Raw genomic sequence first — 20,840 nt, 5'->3', positions numbered from 1 at the left:
AACAAGTACTCTTCTTCCCATGCTGCCCGGAATCCCCTGTGTTTGCTCTGTATCGATCTGGGTCATTTACAAAGCTTGGTAACTAGACTATAGGCCATTGTGGAGCTCTCCAGCTTGTTTTTTACTATGCAATAAGTAACAAGGACCAGGAATCCGATTTTCCACCTGACGACCAATGGACCGACAACGCCGCACGACCGATGGACCGACACAGCCGCACGACCGATGGACCGACACAGCCCCACGACCGATGGACCAACACCGCCTCATGACCACTGCATCTTGCTACATACCTCTGTGAGCAACAGTAAAGTAATGTTTTGTTTAAACATACAAAGTAATGTGTAAAAATACAAACGAAAAACAGGAAGCTTTCCTAAAGCCAGTGGTTTATGAAGAAAATGTGTCACGCAATATGGATTCGAAATAAATGGCATGCATAAGATTAGAGCTGGCTTGAGTCGCAAAACTGTTTTTCTTTGTATTGCTGGGCTATCCAAAATATTACAATGAGAACATTGACCAGCTCTTGACTTTTAAGGAATCTGTGCACAATAAACTATTACATTTCCAGCAGAAATAAAAGAAATGTTACAGTTTTTGAGGTATCCAGTGTAGGGTAAGGATTCACAATTGTGATTTAGGAAAAACCTTTGTTGTGAGATAGAGGAAAATATATTAGTATTCATGAAACAGTAACATGTACCTATATGTTTCCCACGCATTCCAGAAAGCATTGGGTTGATAAACCAGCATTGGCAATCGCAATGGCTTTTGTTGCTTCCACACTGGAAAGGTTTTTCACAAGCCTCATAGAGACACAGTCAATGTGTTCCATGTGGACAGCAACAATGCAAGCTTCTCCTACATTTACAGAGAGAAAATACTTAATAGCCATGGACTGGATGCTTATTACACTCACAAGAAAAGTACAGCATCGGCAGAATCAGTAGAAGAAAGACAGAAGGAAAAGGCAGTGAAAAGGGAGGGAAAAGTAAAGAGAAAGCGCTCAGCAAATAGGAAGGAAGGAGAAAGCAATGAAAAAAGGAAGGAAAAGCAGTAATGTAAACAATGCTCTGTCAATGTGCAATGCCTCTACATGGGTGATTCATAACAGCCATAGCTGCATAGCCCCATGCAGCAAGTTAATACTATTATTAGAGATGTATTATTGACCGCATCAGACAAGGTGACATTAGTGGCCACCCTGTGTGAGATTACTAGCTGTGATCAGGCAGTGTCGCCAGCAGTGACATAAACCATGCTTTGTCAATGTGCAATGCCTCTACATGGGTGATACATAACCGCCACAGCTGTAGAGCCCATGCACCGAGTTAATAATATTATAAGAGGTGTATTAGTGAATGCAGCAGACAAGGTTACATTAGTGGCCACCCTGAATGAGATTACTAGCTGTGATCAGGCATCAGGCAGTGTCGGTAACAGTAATGTAAACAATGTTGGTACATATGCAATGCCTCTACATGGGTGATACATAACAGCCACAGCTGCAGAGCCCCATGCACTGAGTTAATAATATTATTAGAGATGTATTATTGACCACTTCAGACAAGGTTACATTAGTGATCATCCTGTGCGAGATTACCAGCAGCGAGCTTCTCTCACAACTAATATAAGAAAATATTCAAGAGCCAAGAACTGGATGCTTATCACACTCACAAAAGGTACACCATGGGAAGAATCCGTAGAAGATATACAGAAGGAAAAGGCAGTGAAAAGGAAGGGCAAAGCAAAGAGAAAGCACTCAGAAAAATGGAAGGAAGGAAAACGCCATGAAAAGGGAGGGAAAAAGCAAAAAAAAAGCACTGAGAAAACGGGAAGGAAAAAGAAGAAAGCAGTGAAAAAAGGAAGGAAAAACAAGCAGAAAGCACTCTGTGACGCTACTTTAAATGGATGGCTCTGCAGGCGGCGCAGAGGGAGGCAGACTGGCCTGATTCAGGGAGGCCCCTGCTGTAGTCCTAATGGCGACAGAAGAGCATGGCAAAAGAGCACCAAGCAGAAGAGCACCAAGCAGAAGAGCACGGCAGAAGAGCACAAAGCAGAAGAGCATGGCAGAAGAGCACAAAGCAGAAGAGCATGGCAGAAGAGCACCAAGCAGAAGAGCATGGCAGAAGAGCACCAAGCAGAAGAGCATGGCAGAAGAGCACCAAGCAGAAGAGCATGGCAGAAGAGCACCAAGCAGAAGAGCATGGCAGAAGAGCACCAAGCAGAAGAGCATGGCAGAAGAGCACCAAGCAGAAGAGCATGGCAGAAGAGCACCAAGCAGAAGAGCATGGCAGAAGAGCACAAAGCAGAAGAGCATGGCAGAAGAGCACCAAGCTGCGGGCGAAGACCACCAAGCTGTGGGCGAAGACCACCAAGCTGAGGCTGGGAAGAGTCCCAAGTCATCGGCGTAGCAAGCTGAGGGCGAAGACATCAGCGGCAAAGCAGGAAGCATTCCAAATGGCCCCTTAAAAGTCAGCTGTGACAGCACAACAGCTAACTTTTAAAGGCCCCTTGTTTCCCGCTGGAGCCATGCGTGATGTCACAGAGGCAGTCAGTAAAATACTGAAAAGGGCCGCTGGAGCATACGTAGTGAATACGTATTGAATCTGAGAGCATACACCAGCTGCTCTCTTCAATGTTTGCTGATGCTCTTTATTCAAATCATCAGTAAGTATCAGGCAAGTACCAGCAAGTTCAGCGGGCCGTACTATGAGTACCATGGCTCTAGGCCAATGCACTCGGTGCCATTCCACTGTACGCCACTCAACTGCACTCTACTCTACTCTACTATACGCCACTGCACTCTACTCTATACTTCTGCTCTCTACGCCTATGCACTCTACTCTGCACTGAGGGTAGGCGGAATGTTTTGTTCTGCCCGAGGAATTGGTGAAATGTTGGTCACTCTTTAACGCAAAGTTCTGGACAAATTGCACCAATCACTGCGTGGTGGAATGTTTCTCCTGCGGCTCTCTAGAAAATGCTATATGTCGAGTTTAAGTGATATTTGACACCCCCTTAGCGTGATTTTCTAACACGGGTGGTTGCGGACAGTTGTAGTTAAAGGGCTGCCTCTAGTGTAGATTTGCTGTCACTTAAGTAGATTTTAGACTTCAGCGGCAGCAAAATCAACTCCAATGACCGCACGCTCTTGCGCAACGCATGGTGCCATTTGTGTTGATTTTTCAGCGGTGTTTGTGCTACCAGCGCTAAAGTGCAGGGCAAGCGGCATAGTTTCTACCCATTGGTGGAACTCCATGGAATCTGGCTGAGTTTCGATGTAACTCCATGGATTAAAACTCTGCAAGTTCTGCTCCACCCCAACTCTGCACCTCTGCACTCAATGCCATTGCACTCTACATCACTGTACTCCATGCGACTCTACTCTGCGCCAATGAACTCTAGGCCACCCTACGCTGCACTACTACATTCTACTCTAATGCACTCTACGCCACTGCACTGTGCAACACTCCAATCTATGCCAATGCACTTTAATCCACTGCACGCTACAGCACTATACTTTACTCTTTACCCCTCTATGCCACTCTACTTTGCACCACTATAAGCCAATGCACTCTTCACCACTCTACTCTACTCTATTGTGCACCACTGCACACTACGCCACTTTGCTCTACTCTGCACCACTTCAGTTTACGCCACTGCACTCTACTATGCAACACTCTAATCTATGCCACTGCATTCTACGATGGTGGATTGTAGCTGTTGAATTCTAGGCCACCACACTCTATGCTGCTGCACTCTATGCCACTATACTCTGCAACACCTATGCACTCTACACCAATCAACTCTATTCAGTCACTCTACGTGTACACCACTCTACGTGACTCCACTCTATGCCACTCCAATACACAACACTCTATGCCACCCCACTCTACTCCACTCTTCGCTGTTCCACACTACGGCACTCCATGCCACTCTCCACTGTGTCACTAACTTTTAGCCATGCTGGACAGCAGCCACTGTGCATGGCGAAAACACATTGGCAAAGTCAATAAGTTGTGCACAGGTGAGACCTATTGGCTTTGCCAATGCTTTTTTTCATTGCCACTTACTATATTCCTTGTGCGGTTTTAACTTTGCTGTATCAATTCATATTTTCTATTGTATTTGCAAATTAGGTTAGCCGTGTTAAAACAATTCAATACAAAAAAATGAAAGCATATTTATTTCTATTGCATGTCCCCTTCACTGATATAAAAGGCTCATAAAGAAAGTTGTACCGTTGCCCATGTTGTAATCCTATATGTTTTGAGAGAAAGGTCATAATGGTGGGTTGCGCACAAAGTAAAAAAAGTTTTTTTAAATTCAAATAGTGCCCCCTATATGAATTGATTTGTCTGTGTGACAGAGCATTGGGCCTGCATTCCATTGTGAGAAAAAACACCTAATTATATCTAGATAGCCTAGAGTGTTGCTGTAGCCAAATGTATGGTCAAAAATAAGGTTAAGCGATGTCCATCATGGCTGACCATATATAAACAATTAAATATCACGGTTTAGCCATGAAAAGGGTAACATTCTTTCTGCTGAAAAGTAAGTAATATAATAAATGTATTCTTATGTATTGCTTGAGATTACAGCTAAGCCAAATTTTACTTTTTGACCACAGAACATAGAAGCGAATCTCAGTGTGAATCAGCCATTATCCTGGATTCTCTTTCTGCCTACAACGTCTAAGTTAGGAAGTGACCTGCAGGTAGTAATTTTGCCCAACCCTACCTGCTACCACACATTATTGTACCACAAATTATCATAGCTTCCTGATGTAGATAAAGCGTTACATTACCCAACAGTTCTTATTTTACCATCCTCCCTAAAGATGAAGGTCCATATTTAAGAAGCCTTTGCGTTGTCCTTACGTCATGCAAGGCAACACAAAGGCTTCAGTAATATTTACAAAGCCACTGAAGGCCTGATTTACATGGCCTTGTGTTGGATTTGTAAAGAAATATAATGCAAGGTTTCTGCTTGCCTGTGTTGCATTACATTTCAACTTTGGAGGCATTCTATGAGTGGAGCATGGGAGTTCCCATGCACCCACCCATGGATTGTGGGGCATTCCCAGATTTACAAAGATTTCTAAACCTGAGAAGATGTGAAAGGATATGCCTTCCCAAGTGAGTTGTAACAAGAGGAAATATATTTTTTCTCAGCTGTATTTCCCCTTTCCACATTTGCTGCATTGTGCAGCAAGCATAGGCAGAGGAAAATGCCTCTGAGGATTATTTTTGTGCAGGAAGATATCCCCTGGAACACAATCCTGCCTGTGACGCAGGAACCTTTGCACTGTGGTGCAAGCCTGCACAATGTGCACCAGCGCAAGGACAGAGCAGAAATGCTCCATATCGCTGTAAATGTGGAGCATTTCAGCTCTCTTCCTTTCATAGAGATGCAGTGCAGCAACTTTGCCTGCTGCCCTGCGTTGCGTGAAAGTTTAGTAAATGTGTCCCTTAATTTCAAATTAATTTGGGCAGGATTTGAATCTGTGAGTACTGAACTCTATCATTATCTTACAGTCTCGTCATTAAATATAAATGTTAGGAAACACCTGGTGATAAAATGCGGATAATGTAGCATTCTCTTATGATTCACTGTAAGACATGTTTTGCTTTGTGCGAGTTGTAAGATGTTGGACAGGATGAGGTCTTCTCCATTCACAAGTACAACAATGGTCTCCATGTAAATTGTTTTGTGCTTGGTAGAGCAGATTGAAGATCTAAAAAACAAATCCATTGTCTTTGTACATAATAAATATGTATTGTTTAATATTTTCAGAGGAAGCAGAAAGGATCCTGAGAGAGTTCCGGCAGGATGTAGACAACGCCACCATTCAGAAGCTAGATCTGGAGCGGAAGGTGGAGCAATTGGTAGATGAAATAGAATTCCTCAAGAAACTCCATGATGAAGAGGTAGCTGACCTAATGAGGCAGATTGAGGACTCAAAGGTGACAATAGAACTGGAGAGTACCCGACCAGATCTCGCTGCAGCGCTCCGCGATGTCAGGATTCAGATGGAAAAAGTGGCTGCCAAGAACATCCAAGAAGCAGAAGTGTGGTACAAAACCAAATTTGACACTTTAAAAGGGCAGGTGTCCAAACATGATGTCCAGCTAAACAGCATGAAAGAAGAGATAAGTAAGTACTCATCCCAGATTACAGAGCTTGAAAACCAACTCAGTGCCTTGAGGGCTCGAAATGAAGCATTGGAGAGTCAGCTTCAAGACATGGAGGCAAACCACCTGGAGAAAGTATCTGGTCTTCAAGAAATCATTGCCCAACTAGAATGCCAGCTCCTGGAGACCAAATCCGATCTGTCTAGATACTTGCAGGACTACCAAGACCTGTTAAACATCAAGCTGAAACTAGATGCTGAGATTGCAGTCTACAGGAAGTTACTGGAGGGAGAGGAACAAAGGCTTGGCCTTTCTTCCCAAAGTGCTGGTAAGTCCCAAATAGACTAATTTTCATATGACAATACTGCAGCACAATCTGGATCAAAAATTAAACATGAGACAGATTTATCAAACGGTTCTGCCCCAAACATTCTGCAGCTTGTGCTTTTTTCTACCGACAGCAGAATACAAACACAGGATTGTCTCTGCCATTAATCTTTAATTCCACCCACACCAAAGTACATAGCTAGATATTGTCCTTTGTCCACCTGATATACTTATGATGTAACAATTGATAAACCTAGATGTAATAGCTTATAGCAGTGGTTCTTAACCTTTTGACTTCTGTGGACCCACACTTAATGATTACTGGATCCCGGGGGCACCCATTGAATCGTTATTGGAATCTTAGGGACCCCCTCTAAGTTATTACTGGAAACTGTGTACCCTGGCCTAAGCATTTTCGATGATTTGAACTGCAAAACAATACTCTAAGAATACAGAAACAAGCATTCATAACAAAAACCACGAATGATTAAATGTTTTATCTAATTCACAAACAAATATTTTAAAAACTCAAAATTTTAATGGGAATGTTGGAGTATTTCCAAATTCAATTTAGGACACTCGTCCATAATGTATTTTGTTTAATGCACTTGCACGGCTTCCACAAATCAATCTGAGGATACTAAGCTTCAGCCTGCAATTTCAAATTCCAACACAGTTACAGAAGGTTTACATTTTTCACTTTTACATTTTGCTTCTATATTTCTATACACTTTATTAGTCTGTTAACCCTTTCGCTGCTAGGCCTTTTCCCCACCGTGCTAAGCATTTTTTGGCTATTTGGGGTACTTTGCGCTTAGGCCCCTGTAACCTTTTGTCCACATAAGGAATCCACGCCAAATATGCGCCCTTTTCTTCTAACATCATGAGGAATTTAAAGGTACCAAGGGCTTGTGGATTCCCCTGGAAAGGGCCTAGAAATTAGCCAAAATACAGCAAAATGTAGTTTTTTAGGGGGAGAAATTGGGAAAAAGTGCTGCAGAAGAAAGCATCTGGTTTTTCCCCTGCAAATGGCATCAACAAAGGGTTTGTGGTGCTGAAATCATCATCTTCCCAGCTTTCAGGGCCAAGCAGACTTTCGGCAGAAATTCTTTACACAGTTTACTGGGACATAGCCTATTTTTGCTACTTTTTGTGCTTTCAACCTTCTTCCAGTTAGTGGTAGAAATGGGTATGAAAGCAATAATGGATCTCGGAAAGCTATATATTTCTGAAAGGTAGACCACATTCTGAATTCACCAAGGGGTCATTTGTGTAGATCCTTCAAGGTTTTTTATATGGAAACTAACAGTTGAAAATAAAATAAATTGAAAATGAGTTGAAAGAAATTGCCAATTGTGCCAACGTTTTCACTTGTAACTTCTTCTAAGTATGACAGATGTATGAAAGCAATATACTGTTACATCAGCTGGACCCTTCTGGTTGTGGGGACATATAGTACTTGTAGGTTCACAAAGAACCCGCAGCCAAAACTGAGCAGCGTCTTGCAGTGGTTTTTCATTGTGTACCAGGTAAATAGCAATTATAAAATATAAAGAGTGAAAAATAGGTATCAAAGACACCTATGTATTTCTGAAATGGGAACAAAATATAGAGTTTAGAAACAGTAGCTATATGCACATCTCCGAAATTGTGGGTACCCATACTAGTCTGTGAATTGTAAGACTTTTTTACACAATGTCTTACATTAGGAAGGCAGAAATGCACAGAACGACAATAGTTAGTAACAGTTGGGCTACAAATCTGAGTTCCCCTAAGTCGCCTGATAAAAAATGGTACCTCATGTGTGTGGGTAGGCCTAGTGCCCGCGACAGGAAACGGCACAAAACACAACATGACCACACCACATTTTTAGAGTGAAAGCAGACCCTTTTTTTGCACAGTGCCTAGCTGTGGATTTTGAACCGTAGCCCAGCCAGCACCTAGGGAAACCTAGCAAACCTATACATGTTTGAAAACTAGACGCCTAGAGGAATCCAGGATGGGTTGACTTGATTGGCTCTCACCAGGTTACGTTACCCAGAATCCATTGCAAACCTAAACGTTTGTTAAAACATTTTTTTTAAAGTACTCGTTTCTGGAATCTGCGTGGGTCCACTAAATTCAACCCACCCTGCATTCCCCAAAGTCTTCCAATAAAAATGGTACCTAACGTATGTGGGTAGGCCTAGTGCCCACAACAGGAAACGGCCCAAAATGCAACGTAGCCACACCACATTTTTACAGTGAAAAGGGACCATTTTTGCAAAGTGCATAGCTGTAGGTTTTGAACCCTAGCTCTGCTGGCACCTAGGGAAACCTAGCAAACCTACACATTTTTTAAAACTAGACACCCAGGGGAATACAGGATGGGGAGACTTTTGTTCCTCTCTCCAGAATCTGTTACCCAGAATCCTTTGCAAACCTCAAACTTTGTTAAAAAACACATTCCATCAATTTCCTGTGATGAAATGTTCTGGAATCTGCGTGGGTCCACACAATTCCACCCAGCCGCATTCCTCGAAGTCATCTGATAAAAATGGTACCTCACTTGTGTAGGTTGGCCTAGTGCCCACGATAGGAAACAGCCCAAAAGGCTACGTAGACACACCACATTTTTACAGTGAAAACTGATTCTTTTTTTGCAAAGTGCCTAGCTGTAGATTTTGAACCCTAGCTCTGCCGGCACCTTGGTAAAGCTAGAAAATCTATACATTTTTGAGAACTAGACACCCAGTGGAATCCAGGATGTGGTGACTTGTGTTGCTCTCTTCAGGTTCAGTTACCCAGAATCCTTAGCAAACCTCAAACTTTGTTAGAAAAAACACATTTTCCTCACTTTCCTGTGATGAAAAGTTCTGGACTCTGCGTTGGTCCACAAAATTCCACCCACCTGCATTCCCCAAAGTTTTCAGATAAAAATGGTACCTCACTTATGTGGGTAGGCCTAGTGCCCGCAACAGGACACCGGCCCAAAAGGCAACGTAGACACATCACATTTTTACAGTGAAAACTGACTTTCACAAAGGGCCTAGCTGTGGATTTTTTAACCCTAGGTCTGCCGGCACCTAAGAAAATCTTGCAAACATATACATTTTTTTTTAAACTAGACACTAGAGGAATTCAGGAGATGGTGACTTGTTTGGCTCTCACCAGGTTCTGTTAACCAGAATCTCTTTCAAATCTCAAACTTTGTCAAAAAACCACACATTTTCCTCACATTTCTGTGATGGAAAGTTCTGGAATCTGCGTGGGTCCACAAAATTCCATCCAGCCCGCAATCTCCAAAGTCTTCAGATAAAAATGGTACTTCACTTGTGTGGGTAGGCCTTGTGCACGTGACAGGAAACGTGAACACACAACATTTTTACTGTGAAAACTGACCCTTTTTTTGCAAAGTGTCTAGCTATAGATTTTGAACCCTAGCTCTGTCAGCACCTAAGGAAACCTAGCAAACCTATACATTTCGGAAAACTAGACACCCAGGGAAATTCAGGAGGGGGTGGCTTGTTTGGCTTTGACCAGGTTCTGTTACCCAAAATCTCCTGCAAACCTCAAAATGTGTAAAAAAAATTAAAAAAACATTTTCCTCACATTTCTGTGATGGAAAGTTCTCGAATCTGTGTGAATGCACAAAATTCCACCCACCCTGCATTCCCCACCCTGCTTTCCCCAAAGTCTTGTGATAAAAATGGTACCTGACTTGCGAGGGTAGGCCAAATACTCACGACAGGCAAGGGCCCAAAACGTATTGTGGCGACATCAAAATACCTATCACAAAACCCCCTGATTTTGCAAGGAGGGTCACCTCGGTTTTTGTCCCCGCACTCAGTGGCTTTCTAGGGAAACCTACCAATTTCACACATTTCTGAAAACTGGAGACCTGGGGGGGGGCCAGTGAGGTATGGCTTACGTAGATCCCCTAACATTTTCCTACCCAGAATCCCCTGCAAACCTCAAATTTAGCTGAAAAAAAATCACATTTTCCACATATTTCTGTGTGGGAACATTGTGGGATCACCGGGCTGACACAAATATCCTACCACCCAGCGTTCGCACCAGTCTCCAGATAAAAATGGTCCCAGTTGCGTTGGTGGGCCTAGTACCTGCAACAGGCAAGGGCCCAAATGTATTGTGGAGACATCAAAATTACCTATCACAAAATGACCTGGTTTTGCAAGGGGTGTCACCTGGGTTTTTGGCTCGGCAACCATCTAGGGAAACCTACCAGATACACACATTTTTGAAAACTAGACACCCGGGGGAGTCCAGGGAGGTATGGCTTGCGTGGATCCCCCAAAGTTTTTTCAACCCAGAATCCCCTGCAAACCTCAAATTTAGCTGAAAAAATCAACTTTTCCACATATTTCTGTGTGGGAACATTGTGGTATCACCGGGCTGACCCAAATTTCCTACCACCTGGCGTTCGCCCAGGTCTCCCGATAAAAATTATACCTCACTCGCGTTGGTTTGCTAAGTAAACCGCGACAGGCAAGGAACCCAAAACGTATTGTGGAAACATCAAAATTATGTATGATATAAGGACCTGGTTTTGCAAGGGGAGGTCACCTAGGTTTTTGGCCCCGGGCTCGGCGGCTATCTAGGGACACTTACCAAACCCACACATTTCTGAAAACTAGACACCCTGGGGAGTACAGTGAGGTATGGCTTGCATAGATCCCCCTATGTTTTCCTATCCAAAATCCCCTGCAAACCTCAAATGTAGCTGGAAAAAATAATTCCACACAGTTTTGTGTGGAATCACCATGCCGACACAAATGTCCTACAACCCAGCGTTCCACTTGGTCTCCCGAGTAAAAAGATACTTCACTTGTGTGGCTGACCAATGCAGAAAACCGTATTTATTTAAAAATGTATTGCTTAGAATTTGCTGTGCTATACCCTTAATCCCTATGTTTTTGGCCCTTCCCAGTCACAGGCCCTTGGCCCACCCACACAAGTGAGGTATGTGCCGGGGGGTTGGGGGGGGGCAGAAAGACTGTATTTCTTGGGGGGAGGGGGTGCATTGGCATGTCCATCTTGGGCAGCCCCCACCCCTAAGTTCGGTGAAAAAGAACCCTGGTATCTAGTGGGCTTTCTGCCCCCCGGCAGCAGATTGGAGGCTACTGCAGAAAGACTGATTTCCCCCAATTAATTTTGGGGAGAGCAAAGGCCCTTGCCAAAGAGGCCGCTCCCCCTCCCTGATGGCTAGTGGGTGGATCCCTGCAAGGGGTTAGCCCTCCTGGGGGATCCAATGATACCTCTCCTGACTTTCTATGTGCTCGAGTGCTGAGATAGCCCCCGAGCATGTAGAAAGTGGAACTGAAATGAGCCTATCGGCTCATTTCAGTTTCGGTTTCTGTGCTATGACGTCATTGCACAGTCACCAAACACAGCCTTGGGAGCTGGGGAAGCCCTTCCCCAGCTCCCGAGGCTGTTGGAGGGAAACAACACCAGAGGGATTCCCTGTGCCATGTGATCGGATGGCCAGGAGCCGTCCGATGCATCTGAACCCTGGTGCGTCGGACGGCCAGGGGCCTGCACCCATGATGGCCCTGCTGGGGCCCCCAAAGTCGGATTCCCACAGCCTTTCTGTGTCAGAAAGGCCAGCACAGAAAGGCTGTGGGAATCTTCCATTGTAATCCCTCAAGCGTAAAGAGCCGCCCTTGTGATTACAGGCCCCTTTCCGAATGGCAGATGGGCTCTCTCTCGCCCATGGTAAACCATTTGGAAATCCTGTTTGGATTAATTTCGGACCGACTCCATCAAAATAGGACGGTCGGATATTAATCCAAACAGGAGATTACGATGCCGTTGGGACAGCTCCGACCAAGGGTCTTAGCCGTTTCCTACGGCATCGTAATCGGCCCCATAGTTGGGACACTGTTTCCATAGGAAGAGCTTTTTTTGTTTTGCCAATAACTTTAGAGCTGTATACGACTCCTTTCGAAATTAAAAAACATAGTACGACGCTCACTTCAGCTGCTGTCTTGAACGTTTTGGGGAGATCTGTCAAGTGGTTGACCAAAAAAAGGGGGAGACCCAAAATGCATATCCCCCATACAAATTCCCATAGCGATTTTAGACCCAACTACAGCCCGAACTGCTGAACGGAAGTACACTAAATTTAGTAGAAAGGTCGCTGTTGAATCAGAAAGCAACATTTTTGTGAATTGGTGTAAATCTGTTCAGTAGTTTTTGAGATATTAACCACCTCCTGGGGGTTTCATTTTCAAAACGCATGAGGGCCCCTGGGACACCCTGGCGCCCCAGTGACCACCACCTCCCTGGGACTAAATACAATGAAATGGGGGAGGTTCGCAAACCTTCCACCCAATCCCTGGGGACCCCCACCTCTTCGGGCCTAAGTGAAATTTGGAGCGGGAGGGCCATGTGGACCCCCCATGCTCTGGGGACCCCCACCTCTCCGGGCCTAAGTTAAATATGGAGCAGGAGGGCCACACGGACCCCCCATGCTCTGGGGACCACCACCTCCCTGGGGCTTTTTTTGTTTTAGAAGGAGGGGGGCCAGGCGGACCCCATCCTGAGCCTTTCTCTGCCCCAGGGACCATTACCTCCCCGGGGCAGGCCCTTACAAATCAGAGGAGGCGGCTGTTAAGCCCCCTTCCTGGAGCCACACATGACCCTGGGGACCGCCACCTCCCTTGGCAGGCCTGTGCTATGTTACGGGGTGCCCACATTGGGGCATAGCGGTTTGCTTAGGCTTAGCAGAAGCTCACAACTCCCACCAAGCTGAAGCCAAGCCTCCAATTCCTGTGGGTAGTAACTGTCAAAGTGCTCCCGCCTGCTATAATCAGAGGTTTCATCTCTTTCTCTACCCACAGACATGCAGCCAGGAAAAGAGATTAAACGATTGCACCTGCACAGAGGGAGCTTCCTTTCCAGCAGCTCCCTCTGTGCAGCATCAATGCCAGTTCCTGTAGGAGGCAAGGAGCTGTCTGGGACCGATGGGGCCTCGAGCCCCCCTATGCAGTCAAGGGAAAAGATCAGAAAGAGGCAAAATAAAGGTCAGAAACTAGTAGAATGAGGCCAAATAAAGGTCAGAAATGAAAAGGAAGAGGCAGAATAAAGGTCAGTCACAATCAGAAAGAGGCAAAATAAAGGTGAGAAACAGGCAGGAGGCAAAATAAAGACCAGCAACGAGCTGAAAGAGTCAAAATATAAGTGAGAAACACGCAGAAAGAGGCAGAATAAAGGTCAGCAGGGAGCATAAAGAAGAAAGATAATGGTCAGAAAGAGCAGAATAAAGGTCAGAAATGAGCGGAAAGAGGCAAAATAAAGGTGAAAAATAAGCAAAAGAGGCAAAATAAAGATCAGCAACAAGCAGAAAGACGCAAAATAACGGTGAGAAACAAGCAAAAAGAGGCAGAATAAAGGTCAGAAATGAGCAGAAAGAGGCAAAATAAAGGTGAGAAATGAGCAAAAAGAGGCACAATAAAAGTCAGCAATGGGCAAAAAGATGCAAAATAAAGGTGAGAAATGAGCAGAAAGAGCCAGAATAAAGGTCAGAATTGAGCAGCAAGAGGCAAATTAAAGGTGAGAATCTAGCAGAAAGATACAGAATAATGGTCATTAGCGAGCAGAAAGAGGCAAAGCAGAGGGCAGGAGCGAGTAGAGAAGAGGCAAAAAAAATGAGCGGATCGGGGCACAAAACCAAAGGCAGCAGAGGGTTACGGACTGCAGATAAGCTAGACAGGAGGACTGTCACAAGGTAAGGTGGCATGAGAACCTGCTCCTGTGTTCTCCCTACTTTTTCTACTGCATGCCCATTCACAGACCAACTCACACACCCACTTGCAAACATATGTACCCACTGACACACTCAGACACTCATGTGCCCACTCACAGATCCATTCGAGCGCTCATTCACCCGCTCACAGACCCACTGACACACACACACGCTCATAGACTTACTCAGACTCACTCACATACCCATCCACACTCACGCATCTGCTCACAGATACACTGAGACACTCACACACCCACTCAGACACTCATACACCTACTCACAGACTTGCTCGTGCTCTCAGACCAACTCAGACACTCCTCTCCTCCACCCACTCACAGATCCTCTGAGAGAGTCACACACCCACTGACTGACCCACTCAGACACTCCTCCACCCACTCACAGATCCACTCAGATACTCATGTTCCCATTCACAGACCAACTCAGAGACTCATGCACCCACTCACAGATCCTCTGAGAGAGTCACACACCCACTGACTGACCCACTCAGACACTCCTCCACCCACTCACAGATCCACTCAGATACTCATGTTCCCATTCACAGACCAACTCAGAGACTCATGCACCCACTCACGGGTATTCTGAGAGAGTCACGCACCCACTGACTGACCCACTCAGACACTCACTCACCCTCTCATAGACCCACTTAGAGACTCACATAGTCACTCAGACACACCCAGACACTCCCGCACCCACCCAGAAACTCATCCATCCACTCACAGACCTTTAAAGACACTCGTGCACCCACTCACAGGCCCAGAGACTCACACACTGACTCACAGACCCACTCAAACACTCACTCAGAGACCCACTCGGGCACTCACACATCCAGTCACAGACCGACTTAGAGACTTATGCACTCACTCACAGATCCACTCAGAGACTCATGCACTCACTCACAGTCTCACTCAGACTCATGTACTCGTTAACAGGTCCACTCATGCACCGATTCACAGACCCACTTAGACACGCACGCACCCACTCACAGAAATACTCGGACACTCTAACACCCAATCACAGACTTCCTGAGACACTCATACGCTCACCCACACATTCACTGTCAAAGGTTAGTGGTTATATTTTGCACATAAAGTTCAAAATACCTTAGAAAGTCACTTACAAATGAAAGGTTACAGAGATGTTATAGTTAGGAAACAACATTAAAAAAGCCTTGGGTAATTCACTGAAAAAAAACAAAGGTTACAGGGACGTTATAGTTGGGTTCAGATTTCACACGTGCAAAACCAGTGAAATTCAGCCGTTATAGTTAGGTGAACTAACTATAACTTACGCCCCTGCAATGCACTGCTATTATCTCATATATTATATCACTCATGACATGATCAGTGACATTCAGATGACATCTCAAATTACATCACGGATGACATCATCCAGTGAGTGCAAGTATTTTGTAAGAGTTTATGAGAGTTAAAGATATATACTAACCTACTACAAAAGTTAATTAGTCTACTAGGTGCATTAATAATGAGTGATCCTACTACTAATATATATTATGTGTGTGCTGTATGTATCCGTGTGTGAGTGGATGTCTGAGTGGCTGTATGGGTGAGTGGCTGTATTGGTGAGTGAGTGGATTTTTGAGTGGCTCTATGGGTGAGTGAGTGAGTGAGTGGCTGAATAGGTGGGTGAGTGGATGTGTGAGTGACTATATGGGTGAGTGAGTGGGTGTCTAAATGGCTGTATGAGTGAGTGAATAGGTGTGTAACTGGCTGTATGGGTAATTGAGTGGCTGTTTGGTTAAGTTGAGTAGGTGTGGCTCGGTTGGAGAGTGAGTGTCTGTGTGAATGGCTGTATGGGAGAGTTAGCATATATGAGAGTGTTTGTGTGAATGGGTGTATAAGTGGTTGTGTGGGTGATTGTGTGCATGAGTGAGTGGCTGTGTTGACAATCAATCAATCAGAACATTTGTAAAGCGCATTACTTACTCGTGAGGGTCTCAAGGCGCTGGGGAGGGGGGAGTGCTGCTAGTGCTCGAAGAGCCAGGTCTTGAGGAGTCTTCTGAAGGTCAGCTGGTCTTGGGTCTGCCGTAGGTGGGTGGGGAGGGCGTTCCAGGTCTTGGCGGCGAGGTGGGAAAATAGTCTGCCGGCGAGGTCGGCGGAGCGAAGCTGGCGGGTGGGAGTGTGGAAGCTCAGTCGTCTGCTGGTCCGGTGTTGTGGAGTGTCTTGTGTGCGTGGGTGAGGAGCTTAAAGGTTATCCATTTGTTGACGGGGAGCCAGTGTAGGTCTCTCAGGTGGGGTGTGATGTGGCTGCGGCGAGGAATGTCGAGTATGCAGAGGCGTTCCGAATGCGTTGAAGTCGTTTCAGGAGTTTGGCCGAGGCTCCTGCATAGAGGGCGTTGCCGTAGTCTAAACTGCTGCTGACGAGGGCATGGATGACCGTTCTTCTTGTTTCGGTGGGGATCCACTTGTAGGTCTTGCGGAGCATACGGAGGGTGTTAAAGCAGCAGTTTTGTCACAAAGCAGTGTGTTTTGTCACAGAGAGAGTAGAGTCGAGGATGAACCCTAGGTTGCACGCGTGGTCGGTGGGTGTTGGAGCTTTCCCAGTGCGGTCGACCACCAGGATGCATCCCAGATCATAGCAGTGCATTGCGGGGCGCAAGTTATAGTAAGCCCCGGTAACTATAACTGCTGAATTTCAATTGTTTTCTACAAGTGAAATCTGAGCATAACTATAAATCCCTGTAACCTTTGTTTTTTCAGTGAATTTCTAAGGTTTTCTTAATGGTATTGTCAAACTAACATCCCTGTAACCTTTTTTTTCTCAGTGAATTTTTATGTTTTTTAATTCCTTTTCATTTTTTTATTTTCAAAATAGGGGTGTGTTTTTTAAAGTAGAGATTTGTTTTGTTTTCCCATATTTTTGCGTTATACTTTTTTTATTATTGTTTGTGGGATTGTGACTAGGTGCATAAATCTGTGTGGGCATGTGAGAGGGTGCCCGAGTCTCTGAGTGGGTGCATAGGTCTCTGAGTGGGTGTGTGACTGGGTACATCAGTCTCCAAGTGTCAGAGTCTCTGGGTGGGTTTAAAGCTGCCTCCATACGTGTGTGAATCAGTCTGTGATTGAGTGCATACATTTCTAAGAGGGCATATAAATTGGTGGTTGGGTCTGTGAGTGGGTCTCTGAGTGAGTGCATGAGTGTCTGTATGGGTTTGTGAGCGAGTGCAGGAGAACATGAGTGGGTCTGTGAGAGTATTTGAGCATGTCTTTTTTCTTTTCCACCCATATTTGCAAATTTGTAGCAATGTTACACGATGAGGGGTGCTGACGACTGCAACAAATTTGCAAACATTGCAAGTTCAAAATAAAAATTTCAACACAGAGCTTGTTTCTTTACCACCCCTATATGTCAAACATAGGGTCAGGGTACCCCTGTCCTAAGCCCTTATACAACTTTTGTGGTGAATTTACAGCCCTTAGACTGTGCCCAATTTCCTAAAAGGTGGCTGCCACTTTCTGCTCAGGATGCAGCCAGCCAATCACAGCATTCCTGTTGGCACGCGCTCTCTTGATTAACCACCAAATTGTCACGAATTAGCCCCAGCCAACAGATACCACTATCTCGATTTTCTAAAATTTCTCAATAACTTCTGAACGGATTTACACCAAAAAACTGAAAGCGTGATCTGCCGAACCAAAACTACCTTTCTGCTAATTTTGGTGTAATTCTGCCCAGTGCTTCAGGCTGCAGGCTTGACTGAAGGTCCTAAGGGAATTAATATGAGAAGTGCACTTTTTTTTACTCCCCTCTTTTTTCTTGGCCCCCAATTCACAGATCACCCCTAAACGTTCCACACAGAACAAGAGTCACTGGGGCACTTAAAAAAAAAACATATATGTGAATAGTGGCGTAGCTAGGCACTTTGCCGCCCGTGGCAGTCTCTTTATTCCCACACCGCGGCCGTGATGAAGAGCGGGGGGGATGCTACTGATAATTCATTTCCCTTGCTACGCCACTGATTGTGAATATTCGTCAAACGGCACCAGAGATATAGGCAAGTCAAAAAATGCTTTTCCTATGGAATCATGGTCCTAACTACAGCTACCTACTGGAGACTGCCAGTAGGTAATTGATAGTTATATATCACTCCACGCTGCAGCTCCCTTCTTCCAGCGGCTACGGCAGCACAAACAGCAAAGTTGTTAAACACCTCATGAAAACAGAAGCATACAAGGGTGTCACCTCTGTGTTGTTTAAGAAAATAACTGAAGGTTACTCCTTCTGTACTAGGTTTGGGGATGGAGTGGGTCAGTGACAATGTTGTGCTTTGTTTCACAAGGGGGGTCCTTAGTAATGCATTTAATCACTTGGGCAGCAGGAGAGGCTATTCATTCCTATCATATTTGGTAGTCATACTTGTTTTTAACTTTAGTTGGGTTCTTAACTTGTGTTCTATTGCTCTGGCTAACAGATAGTGTTGGGTATTCTTCCTTATTTCTTCTATTGTGCATTTTCAATTTATCTCTTCTATTTTGCTAATCTACAAATAATGTGCTAGGTGCTTTTCCCTGTTTTATCTATTGCATAATATAACTTGTATTATTTTAATGCACTAATTCCCAGTTCAGCGCTTGGTGTGTTATTGCACATTTTAACTTTTCTACAAAATAAAGTGCTAAGTGCCTTTCCTGAGTCTATCTATTGCACATATAACATTTCTGTTTTAGTGCACTACTCCAAGGATAAAGTGCTAAGTGCTAGGTGCTCGATAAATACATGTTATAAAAGTACATTTTTCATAAAATCCCACAAGAATCAAAAGCTCTCCTAACTAAAGATAAAGGGTGCATATTTACCAGTGTGCCGCGGTGGAAAGTAATGAGGTAATGATATTGCGGCCCATTTAAAAGGGTCCGCGCACGTGACGACCGGGTGACACTATGCCCATTAATGGGCTCAAAGTAACGTAGTTGTGCTTATGATAGGGGGGAAGAAGATTAACACTGGAAGTTGGGTTGTACAAGAGTATCAATCCGCATGCCCTAGCGATTTGGTAGCAGTTTGTGCCTGCTTCTGGAACTCTGGTAGCCAACATCCATCCCTCATGAGGAGTGCACATAGTGTTGAGCGACTGGAGGTTGGGTGTTTGGGGAACAGACGGTCAGCCTGTCTAGGGGTGTTAATTATTGATGTTCATGTAGGGTCAGCCCCGGTTGCTACATGAGCTGTTTGTGTTTCTGAGATGGGGGAGATGTACCCCTGTTGAGGTTTTTGAGAGTCTATAAGCATGACATACCAGGCGGATGCCAGTGGGATTTTGCGCAGTCCCAGAGCATCTTCTTGCCTCAGCGCTACTCTCTCTGCCTGCACCCAGTTTGCAAAGGAGCGGTGCCATACATCCCAGGATGGAGGCTCTAGGTTTTTCCATCGCCTGATGAGCATCTGCTTGGCAGTAATCAGCCTAGATCTATGAAGCACGATGACACCTTACATTGTTTGGGTCTATGGTAGAGGCCTAGGGTGCAAGACTCCCAAGTGTTTACCACTGTGCGTTCAGTGCAGTCTAAGAGATAGGTGGAGATCGCTCGCCAGTAGGTGGCCAGAAGCAGCACTACCCCACAGTATGTGAATCAGTTCGCCATTCACCAGTTGACAGCGGGGACATTGGGCGGAACCTAACATTTCTAGGTATGTGAACCTGCCCCTTCAGGACATTCTCCCGCTCCTTGTTAATGCTGAGGCGTGGAAAGGCAACATCCCAGCGACTCTTGAGTGAAGTCAGTCGGTGTGCTGTGTGTGTGCGCAGTGAGTCAGCAAACCACTTAATAAGGCACCTCCTGTGCCAATGGGGTGAATGTATTGGATAGTGTGGTGCATTGCTGGTTCCCACAATATGTTGACCCATTGCGCCCTTAGCTCTGCGATCAGGGAGGCATGAAGCAGAAACTGTCCCAGAAGAAGCCCGTGGTCTGTCGTCAGCGCCATGAATGGTAACAGCTGTCCGTCTCTATAAAGGTCGGCAAGTGTTTGCAGTTTCCCAAGGGGAAGATCCACACTCATGATGCAGTTCCGGCCTCTCTGTGTGCCCAGAAGCTCCTATGGGCCACCGCTAGCATCTGCTGCTCTGGGTGGAATAGGCGGAGAATGGATGAGCTCGACCAGGCCTGATGGCCGTGTATTTTGTGTATTACCCGCTTACCCATCTAATCACCCCCTGGAGTTGCGCTGCCAGATAGTAGTGTTCTATGTGGTATACTATGATGCCTCTGCGATCCTCCATTAGTTACAGCTTGGACTGAGCAACTTGGCAGCGAGAACCATTCCAAATAAATTTAGGCATCAAAATCTCAAGGGAGCCCAACACTGGGGGGGCCGGATATAAATCAGCAAGTTCGTAAAGGAGTATCAATCAATCAATCATTTGTAAAGTGCACTACATACCCGCGAGGGTCTCAAGGCCTTTGGGGGGTGGGGGAGACGCTATTGATCGAACAGCCAGGTCTTGAGTATCCTCCTGAAGGTCAGCAGGTCTTGGGTCTGTCGTAGGCTCAGTGGGAGGGTGTTTCATGTCTTGGTGGCGAGGTGGGAGAAGGATCTCCCACCGGTAGTTGTTCTTCGGATGCACAGGACGGTGGCGAGTGAGAGGT

General features: G+C 45.3%; 1 protein-coding gene across 1 annotated transcript in view; it reads left to right on the top strand.

Moving 5' to 3' along the window:
* LOC147725487 (vimentin-like) overlaps positions 1 to 20,840 on the top strand; it is a 96,188-nt gene that overhangs the window by 34,818 nt on the left and 40,530 nt on the right. The window contains exon 2 of the mRNA XM_086964161.1: positions 5,803 to 6,468. Coding sequence (XP_086820287.1) covers positions 5,803 to 6,468 — 666 coding nt within the window. The remainder of the gene's footprint in view (positions 1 to 5,802; positions 6,469 to 20,840) is intronic.

This window comes from Lissotriton vulgaris, chromosome 3_2, assembly GCF_964263255.1.
Source record: "Lissotriton vulgaris chromosome 3_2, aLisVul1.2, whole genome shotgun sequence".
Taxonomy (NCBI): Eukaryota; Metazoa; Chordata; class Amphibia; order Caudata; family Salamandridae; genus Lissotriton; species Lissotriton vulgaris.
The sequence above is the reverse complement of the archived record's forward strand: the minus strand, read 5'-3'. Positions and strand labels throughout refer to the sequence as shown.